Source organism: Apium graveolens, chromosome 9 (assembly GCF_009905375.1).
Source record: "Apium graveolens cultivar Ventura chromosome 9, ASM990537v1, whole genome shotgun sequence".
Classification (NCBI taxonomy): Eukaryota; Viridiplantae; Streptophyta; class Magnoliopsida; order Apiales; family Apiaceae; genus Apium; species Apium graveolens.
The window spans coordinates 40,446,561-40,456,946 of record NC_133655.1 but is presented as its reverse complement, the minus strand read 5'-3'; the positions used below and the strand labels follow the sequence as shown (position 1 = coordinate 40,456,946).

The following is a 10,386-nucleotide window of genomic DNA, read 5'->3' as shown; positions in this document are numbered from 1 at the left end:
TCGCTTAAAAACTGGTAGCTAATTTTCCTTTCTGCGATAAACGTCAGCGACCGTCTCCATAGCGACGGCTATTAGCGACCGACGTCGTAGCTAATCCATGTCAGCTCTAATTCGACAAACGCTGACGTGGAGTCGACTAAATCAGCGATGACATACTATCGTAACTTTTGGCTACGGCTTTTAGCGACGATTTTGTGTTGCTAGAGTCTACGACTAACTTTTGCTACGACAACCTATCGCTAACTACAGCCACCGTTTTGGCGACGGAATTTTGGTCACTATTGTTTGCGACGGCGTTAGCGACCGACGCTATAGGTTTTAGCGACTAATGTTTGCTACGGTTGTCGGTCGCTACCTTAAGCGACTACTATTCCCTATTGAATTTAGTCACAAAATGTAGTATTTTTTAACAATCTCTAGCTACTGAAAGTCATCGCTAATGTTTGCTACAAACCTTTAGCTACCATATTCGGTTGCTAATGGTGAGCTGAATTCAACAAAAAAATTGCAACAAAATTTGGTCGTTAAAAATCTTTTCTATAATTTAAATATTTTCCTGTTTCACAAATTTTCTACCTGTTTTGCAATAAAAACAAATTTATCTTGAAAAAACACAACAAATTTACCTTGCAAAGCATATTAATAACACGAATCCAAATATCTAAATTTAATAACAAATGCAAATACTTTCACACCATCTTGGAAAAATGAAAAAAATAAACTAAAGTTCAAGTGTCACCCAACGATAGTACAGTGCAAGCAAGTTCGAGTACAAAATAAACATAAATGCGACTGAAACAAACTAAAAAGATCCACCAAACTCGTCTTCATGATCATCCTGATGTGCTCTCTGTATTTAACAAAACGATAAAGAAATATTACATTACATGATATCCATTGTGTATACAAAAGTAACTCCGCCACTGATCAAGAACATAAAAATAAAAATTCAAGTAGGTTCAATAAATAAATTACCTCAGAGTCTTCCCCCTGCTGTGATGCATTCACCTCTGCCACTGCACGAGCCAGCTCCTCGGGATCCAAAGCTCTCAAATGGGCTCCTAGTATCCGAAGAAGCTCAGGATCTCGGCATATAGCCCTCACACAGTCAGCAGGAGTATGAACAGATGGCTGGCTAGATGACTGTGAAAACTGTGTGCTGAATGAGGAACCACTGATGGATGGGCGTCGTCGATGTCCTTGCCCTTTGACATAGTTCTTCTTGACATCAGATACCGTCTCCCACAAATCCTGATCAAAATATGGACGCTCGGTGCCCTCTGGATAGCGCTCATCATATAAGCGGCGATAATTCTCCTGTCAATATTTAAACAATAAAACAATAAAATTAATTAGTACAATACAAAACATAAATGATGCTAATATTCATATATTATAAATATGGATTCAGGTCCTTATATATTTGAACCTCTGGTCAAGCCTTGGACCTCGAATATATTACATGACTATTAAATACTTTAATAAAAAGAATAACTTTAATTTGGATACAATGAAAACAAAATTAATTAAATCTCTTACCGCGTACTTGGCAGCTTCAGGCAAACCATCACGAGTTTTCACGTATACATCCACCCAGTTGATAGGACCTTGAGACTCACACTCCTGTACAAGACATATTTTCCAACATTACAAAATAATAAACATATGATATTCTAGAATTTAAGATTGTAATGTATTAAAATTGTTCATACCCTATTAACGATATGTTGCAACTGGGAAATACTGCCGCCCTTGTAGGTACCTTTTGCCTTCTCGCCACCCGCAGCTCTGTTACTTGAAGCAGTCTTTCTTTTCTTCAACCATTTTTCATCTCTCCACTGGTTACACATCTCCTCCCATATTTCAGCTGTGCACCACCAAGGGCTATACTTGTACATGTTTTACATTGCATGGTTTGGATGGTCAATGCCAGCATTAGTCAAGGCTTTTTGACGGTCTCTAGAAAGATTGTCTTTTGTTCGATCGACACACTTCTGCCAAAAAAGAGTAGCTATAACCGGACCCTGGTCTTCCTCCCACCTGTAACGTTTCTGCAAATAAGTTTTACCAAGGTTATCCACCTTTACACAATAAAAATGACAACTGGCCGTAAATGATAACCTATTTATACAAGACTATATACCTGAAATTCAGCCCAAATTGTATCCTTGTGGGCGACAGGGGTGCTAGCCCACGTAATCGCAGGAGTGGGCCAATTCTGAAGGCACATTTGAGAGATGCACTTTACGATTTTGTGATCTGCAAAAGCACTGTAGTATGCAGACATTAAAAAGTGTCCATAATTCAGAAGCATATCTTAACTGCTAAGAAAGAAAAGGAGGTGAACAGGATCACCAGAGTATAATAAATCAGAAGCATACCATTAGTTGTTCAGAAAATAATTCATCTCCTTCTAGTGTTCTAACTTTCTATCACAGTAGCAATATGGCTAAAATAACTTATTAGATGTGCAAGTCAACAACTTTTGAGTCTGTTCGCATAAAGATACTCATGATTTTGCTACATATACAAACAATTGTACTCAGGATTGGTGGAAATTTTGATTTATAATGTTGCTAATCGTCTACTATTTATTCTGATAATTTTATCAAATTCTATACCATAAAACTTTCTAGATTGTAAGGTTTTTATGGTAGAGGTATTTTATATGGTAGTGTATTTTATACTATAATAAATATTTATTTAAAAGAATGCAGGACATCTGTTATCAGTGGTCTGTAACTTGGTTCTGGTTGTACACATATAAGATTGATGAGTAACTTGGTCGATAATATGTATAGTAATATCTAGTTTCTATTTTATGGATTCTATTTATTTATATGATATTATAGTTATTGATGAGTAAGTATTAACAAAACACACATAGGTTTGTTCAGGTTAATTATCCTGTTATTAATTTTATAGTCTGCAGTTTGATCACTGTTTTTCGAGTATAACTTAATGTTAAATATTTCTCTACATATTTATAAAATTTTGTATTTCCAAAATTTAATGGTTTAGAGAGTAGAATTTCTTTTGCATCTTGCTTGACATTGTTCCTCAACAAGATTTGCTATAGGAATATCTAAGTCTGAATACCTATTTCATCTAGTACCTTCACCCTTTGGTAGAGGATTTTTATTTTACTAAAGTTTATTTTTTTTCTTGTGTACATACATGGCCTTTTGGTTGCAACAAGTGTGACCAGGAAAGATGTGGTAAAGAGTTTTCAGAAAATCATAGTAATGAATAGCTTAATAGCCGTTCAAATTAATCTCTTTATTTAACATAATAATTTTACACAAGGAGTTATAATGGATAGTTATATGTTTATAAATAGATGATATCTCCTACTGGAGAAATAAAAAGTGGCATATCAATTTTACATATTTCGCACAGCGAGATATAAATTTATATTTATAAGTAGATCATATCTCTTACTGGCAAAATAAAGAATAGCAAATGAATTTGACATCATTAGTACTTTGTCTTGAGTTGTATTTCCTAAAAGTTAAGGTCATACGAACACTAGAAATATTGCCGTAGATATTTAAGTTGATAAAAGCATCACATCTTCTCTTAAGACAATTAAGGTAAGTACTGTCATGATCTATAATCTATAATATTGATTTGCAGCTCTTCAATTTTCTGTTAGTTTTGCCCATGCATGTGTGCCCTGTCATTATATTTACTCATCATGTGGTCTGTAAGTTTATATTTACGAAATATTGGTAGGTTGTAAAATATTATGTTGAGACTGCACTGGATTATAGCAAAGATATCTTCATTGGAAATGGGCTTCAGGGTCCTTTTGACCACCTGTGTAAGCTAAAACGGAATGTTCAAATTTCAAGTAGACTACAAAGATTTGATCCGGATGATCTCCTCTATTTATAAACATATAAACTATCCATTATAAACTATCATCTTTTTTTTACTTAATAGTCGTTCAAATTAATTTCTTTATTTAACACGATTACATGAACAAGAGTAGTTAGGTTCTCCTTTTTAAGAACAAGAGATTTAATACATACTACCAAAAAGACTTAACTAGTTTACTGTGAACAGAAGTTGCGTACTTTTACTTGCGCGAAACATGATTTTGAATAATCAGGGATGTGTTAGTTATATATATATAGCGCCTTGACAGCCTAAATAGGAGAAAGTTAGGGGTTTTATATCAGATAGTGCCTTGACAGTCTATAAATACTATAATTAATCTTGGATCCTTACTACCTCTTTTGAAAGCTTAAAAAGAAATAAAACACTTTAATAGTAGATACATACTTGTTATCCGGGGGTGGACGAACCTGAATGAGAGTCCGGTCGTCTGGGTTTGCAGGTGCTTTTGGGACATGGTTGGGGCCCTTACCCATCCTGCGCTTTTTCGGGGCCGTTGCTTGTGAATCCATCTGCATAAATGTATTTAAACAAAACTAAGTTTAGGAATGAACTAAATCAGAGACATCCAAAATTAAGATACAATTGTCAATGTACAGCAAATACATTACGTAGAAAAGAAAAAGCAATGAGTTCTATTTCTGGAGTTTTATGTATAATTGTTCTCAGTATTTCCTAAAGATCTTAGGAGTTTTTGTCTTTAATTTAGCATTGTATGAACTTAATATATGAACTTAAGATACAATTTAGCTTTTGCAGGAAGATATATACTCCCAAATTTCTTGAACAGGGTTTCTAACTTAACTATTTAAAACTGCAGTGCTCACTGCTCATTATTAACACTGTAACATTTAAACATTAAAAAGTGTCCAGAATTCAGAAGCATATTTTTGAACATTTTTCAATTTCACAAATTTTTAAAAGAGGCAGCATTTATTGGAGCAGTCACTTACCTAAGTTCTTTGCTCATTTGTCATAAACATTTAATTATTATTATTTTGGTCTATTTTTTCTACTCTGTTTTTCTGCAGAGAAACAAAAGCCCAGGTTGACGCTATTTTTTTACAGGTAAGCTTGACTAATTAATTTGGTATGCCAGTTCTAATCATAATAGAGAAGTAAAGGCATTCAGCAAATCATCAACTTATAAGAGATCCAAATATTTTTACAGGTAAACCAGTAAAGAAGATGCATATAATTCGACTTAAATTCATGCAATAAAATAAATTTTACAAAATTGGATAATTTTATATCCCTAAAGATATTAAAATATGATAGAAAAGTAAAGATAATAACTCAATTTAGCTTTGGCAGGAAGATATATACTCCCAGATATTTTAAACAGGTTTCTACCTTAACTATCTAAAACTACAGTGCTCATTATTAACTATCTAAATACTAGTAAAAACATAACCAATACCAAGACACAGATAACAAATTAGATAACAAAGATGATCAGTACTGTTTATAATCAGACAAACTCACTGATTAAACTTCTATCTTTCACAAGTTTTGTCATTTTAATAAAAAAATAAAATAAAATGTTTAAGTATCTGTTTCTGAGTCAGAGTCATCTTGTTTAGATTCATAACCATCTTCTCCATCAGACTCAAACTCAGAGTCGATGTCGATCAATAACTTTTCCTCTTCTGTATCAATATCATCTGGAACTAGTATTAACTCAGGATCTACCTCATTTGGTTCGTCACCACCATCTAATTGAATTACTTCACTGTCATCAACATTTATTACAGCTGGTCTATGGAGCATCTCCTCCTGGTAAAATTCCCCATTAACTACTTCTTCACGTCTGCGTGCGGGAGTATGAATTATAGCTTGCCAATCTGAAGGCGGCCTGTCCCTCCTCTTACCAGGACCAGGAGTGTAGTATACCTGTTTTGCTTGTGTTGGTAAAACAAATGGTTCATTAGAGTAGGTAGACTTGTGAATGTCAATGTCAACAATTCCATGTCTATCAACACGAATCCCTTTCTCTGAATCGAACCACAGACACTTGAACAAGTTAATATAACCCCCATACCTACCCTTGTATGACAACTCTATGATTTCCTCTAACTCCCCGTAAAAGGTCTGACTCAGCTCATTGTAAGAATCCCCTTGGACGCATAAGCCTGTGTTTGTAGTTCTTTTACCGCGCCCATATGCCTTGGTATGAAATTCATAACCATTTACTTTATAACCATTAAGGCTTACTTGGTCCATGTCTGGTCCCATAGCTAAGCTTTATACATTTGCTAGAATCGTCGATCCCTCAATCAAAGCCTATATATATATCATCTTACTCAATGGATTAAAGTAAATAGCTAATATAGGGTATGTGTGAATTGTGCTAAATAAATTGAACTTACTTTGTTCTTTATCCAACGTGCAAAATCTTTAAAACGGTTGATTTAAATATCTTTATCAGTTATGCCAGGACACTTCACTTTTAACTCGTCATCATACAATCTATATAATATATAGAATATTAACATGTTGATATTTATAACAGATGTCATTGAATACTTATTATATTATAAATTTATAGGTTTTCATGATGTGTACCTCACAAATTCGTCGATCTCCTCACAATTGAGAAGAATATAAGTGTGTGCAGCATATAAATCTTTCTCGGACAAGAACATGCGCTTCTCTTTTCCATAAGCCCAGCCCGATAGACCAAATACAGAAACCCTACCATTTAGTTCAATATTTCCCCCGTCATCATTTCTCGGGGCGCGATTGGCCTTGGTCAAGACTTCGTCCGGAAAATAGTCAGAGACAAACATAGATATCTCATTAAAACTGTATGCCTCACATATCGAACCCTCAATACAAGCTCTATTTTTTACTGCCCTCTTAAGCATTCCCATCAACCTCTCGAAAGGGTACATCCACCTATATTGAACCGGACCCCTAACACGAGCTTCGTAAGGAAGATGTATAGTCAAATGCTCCATGAAGTCAAAAAAAACCATGTGGGAAGATTTTTTCCAGTTTACACGTGATCTCTATGATGTTTTTTCAAGTATGGACATGTCCTTCTCATTCAATGTTTTCGAACATAAGTCATTAAAGAAATGACTTAGTTCTGTCAAAGCATCCCATATTGGTTTATACAGCTGATCCCGAAACGCTATAGGTAAGAGTCTTTCCAAGAACACATGACAGTCATGACTCTTCATCCCTTTCAGTTTCCCATTTGGGGTCTTATCTGTCACACACCTTGCAATATTTGAAGCATATCCATCAGGTAGTTTCAGGGACCTAATCCACATACATACATCTTCAACTTGCTTTTTGGATAATGTGTACCTTGCATGCGGTTTGACAGTCTTACCATTAGAGGATTCTTGAAGCTCTAATGCAGGACGCTTACAAATATCTTTCAAGTCCAAACGTGCCTTATCATTATCTTTTGTCTTCCCTGTAACATTCATCACGGTGTTAAATACATTATCGAACACATTCTTCTCAACATGCATTACATCTAGATTATGACGAATCAAATTTGTAGACCAATAAGGCAATTCCCAAAAGATACTTGTCCGAACCCAGTTATGAGATTCACCAAACCCACTAATTTTCTTATCATTCTTACCAAATGGGACAATCGGAAGTCTCATCACACGGGCTCGCAATCTCCATTCCTGACAATTGTGGTACGGGCTTGTCATTCTCCACTTTACCTTTCTTGAAGTTTTCTCTGTTTCTTCGGAACGGGTGATCTTCAGGCAAGAACCAGAGATGACAATCAAACCAACAAGGTTTTCGACCTTTTTGTAGAGTGAAGGACTTGGTATACTCCATGCAATATGTACAAGCCAACTTCCCATGTGTGCTCCATCCAGATAACATACCATAAGCCGGAAAGTCACTAATAGTCCACATAAGTGCCGCCCTAAGTTTGAAATTTGTTTGCATTGAAACATCCCAAGTTTGTACTCCATCTTTCCACAGTACCTTCAACTCGTCTATAAGAGGCATCAAGTACACATCTAAGTTCTTTCCAGGACTTGTAGGACCAGGAATCATGAGAGAGAGAAACATATAAAGTTGCTTCATACACATCCAAGGAGGCAGATTATACGGAGTAACAATTACAGGCCAGCATGAGTACGGAACAGCTGAGTGGCCAAAAGGGTTAAAACCATCGGTGGATAGTCCAAGCCTTACATTCCTCGGTTCCAATGCAAATCGAGGATGTGTTTTGTTAAAATCTTTCCAAGCCTGCCCATCTGCGGGATGCTTTAGTTCTCCATCTTTAGCCGGAGATTTCGCATGCCAACTCATATGTTCAGCTGTTCTTGAGGACATGTACAATCTTTTAAGCCGATCCGTGAGAGGAAAATATCTTAGAATCTTGAACGGTATAGATGATTTTTTATATTGACCCCCTCTTTATTAGGTTTATACCGATCATGACCACAAATGGTGCATTTTGTAATCTTCTCATTTTCCTTATAAAATAGCATGCAATCGTTGGGACATGCATCAATCTTCTGGTATCCAAGACCCAATTTCTTCACCATCTTCTTGCAATAGTAATAATTATCTGGTAATTTTTCATTGTCGGGAAACATACTCTTAATAGCCTTCAAGAGCGACTCAAAACACTCATGGCTGATGTTGTGATCAGCCTTGATGTTTAGTAATGTCGCCACTGCAGATAACTTAGTGTGTTTGGTGCAACCATGCCACAACAGCTCCCTACCCTCTTCTAACAACTTGGAGAAGGCCTTGGCATCATAGGTTGATCTCTAGCTTGTTCCCAATCAAAATTTTGCCCTACAATATCATGAACCATTTCCTCCATATGATAAGTGTTATTATTATCCGGATTATTACTTGTAAAGCCACCATTTCTTTTCTCACCATGTGCCCACCAACACTCTTCATAATTTCTCATGAAACCATTAACGAGTAAATGGTAGTTTACTATGTCTCTGTCCAGATAATTATTTGTTTTGCACTTCCAACATGGACATCGTATCTGATTCTTTTCATTCACATATTTCGGGTGACTATAAGCATAATCCAAAACACTTGACAACCGGCTCTAAATTCAGTCGTAGCACATATCTCAGTATTTGACTTCCTCGTGCCATCCAAGTACAGTCCGAGAATAAATTCATGATATCACAATACCTATATAAAGACATGTGTATTTGTATTGCAAGTAACATAATTAAATAACAAGTTCTATATATAGTACATGAATTAACTCAACCTTGACTATATATCTATAAACTCTACCCATGTAAATTTTATTCATCTAATTATGTATATAGTTGGAGAAGAAACTTTTCGGTTAATTATGTAATTAATATATATACCTATGATTAAAAGTATTATATTTCACCATAATCTCGAACATATATATCTTAAATATAGACTAAACAACCATCTTAGTCATAAAACTATTTGACACCAAACCCATTATTTATGCCCAAAAAATACCTGACCTACAACTTGCCCGAGGGGGTTCAATGCTACAATATAACATGAACACTGAGTGTATTGAGTGTATGTACTCTTCAATATAACAATGTATATAGTCACATATACATATACGAAAAAAGAATGTACTAAATGGTGTTATACATTAAAAACGGGAAACACAAAAACATCTCTTACATTTACAATAACAGAGAAAAATAATTAATAAACTTACTTTTGAGAAACAGCCTAATCAGAAGCTCATTAAAAACAAAGCATATCATAAATATTTTGAAATTGACATAAGGATATTACAAATATAACAAGTAAAACATAATCTATACACACATTACACACATGGAGGAGGTTGTATTTCATAATCAAATCGACCTACACAGATTGATTACAAATTTAAATATAGATTACATATAGAGACAGAGAAAGAGAAAGAGTAAACTGATAACTAACACGCGATTAAGAGATTGATTACCTTAATGACGATGGGGGAAAGAAGATGGATGATCCGGAGTCGCTTTGCAATTAGGCGGTTAACATTCTGACCTACTGTTCTTGTACTGCTGGTTGTTAATAACTTAAAATTAATTATTAATATGTTTTGATTTTTTAATTCTAAAATCATTATATATTTGTAATTAATAAATAACAATTTCTTAATATATATATTACTCTTATAAAAAATTTAAAAGAAAAGAATACTAAAATTTTTAATTAAAAACAATTTTTTTAGAAACAATATTATAGTTATTTATATATTAAAAAATATTTAATAATTAAAAATTAAAATTTTTAAAAATGATTATATGTGACGCCGTTATTTAGCAGTTGTTCTTTGGTCGCTATAAAAAGTGCGCCAAAATTTCATATCGGATTCAAGATCAAGAAATTCCAAGAAATAATGATAAAATTTTAATTTACAAATATTATTCAAATAAAAAAATTATAATAAAACACTAATATTTTGATTTTCTGTAATCTGTATCAACATTCAATGGTAAATTTTATTTAGTAGCTCCAAAATGAACACCA

General features: G+C 34.3%; 2 protein-coding genes across 2 annotated transcripts; both read right to left on the bottom strand.

The window, feature by feature from the left end:
* Positions 1-633: 633 nt before the first annotated feature.
* LOC141687363 (uncharacterized) lies at positions 634-1,898 on the bottom strand. Its single transcript, XM_074492605.1, has 4 exons — positions 1,713-1,898; positions 1,540-1,623; positions 976-1,317; positions 634-850 (listed from the first exon to the last, which is right to left on the bottom strand). Exons 1-4 carry the CDS (start codon positions 1,896-1,898, stop codon positions 803-805), a joined length of 660 nt encoding a protein of 219 aa, XP_074348706.1. The 3' UTR covers positions 634-802.
* A 3-nt stretch (positions 1,899-1,901) lies between these two features.
* LOC141687362 (uncharacterized) lies at positions 1,902-9,893 on the bottom strand. Its single transcript, XM_074492604.1, has 5 exons — positions 9,830-9,893; positions 6,466-9,048; positions 4,311-4,412; positions 2,144-2,270; positions 1,902-2,051 (listed from the first exon to the last, which is right to left on the bottom strand). Exons 2-5 carry the CDS (start codon positions 6,876-6,878, stop codon positions 1,902-1,904), a joined length of 792 nt encoding a protein of 263 aa, XP_074348705.1. The 5' UTR covers positions 6,879-9,048; positions 9,830-9,893.
* Between the last annotated feature and the right edge of the window lie 493 nt (positions 9,894-10,386).

Coding starts and splice junctions, on each gene's coding strand:
- LOC141687363 (XM_074492605.1), bottom strand. CDS start 1,898: ATGTACAAGTATAGCCCTTGGTGGTGCACAGCTGAAATATGGGAGGAG. Junction 1,624..1,712: donor TGCAACATATCGTTAATAGG/GTATGAACAATT, acceptor TGTCTTGTACAG/GAGTGTGAGTCTCAAGGTCC. Junction 851..975: donor AGCAGGGGGAAGACTCTGAG/GTAATTTATTTA, acceptor TGTTAAATACAG/AGAGCACATCAGGATGATCA.
- LOC141687362 (XM_074492604.1), bottom strand. CDS start 6,878: ATGGTTTTTTTTGACTTCATGGAGCATTTGACTATACATCTTCCTTAC. Junction 2,271..4,310: donor ACGACCGGACTCTCATTCAG/GTTCGTCCACCC, acceptor TGCATACTACAG/TGCTTTTGCAGATCACAAAA. Junction 2,052..2,143: donor CAATTTGGGCTGAATTTCAG/GTATATAGTCTT, acceptor ACTTATTTGCAG/AAACGTTACAGGTGGGAGGA.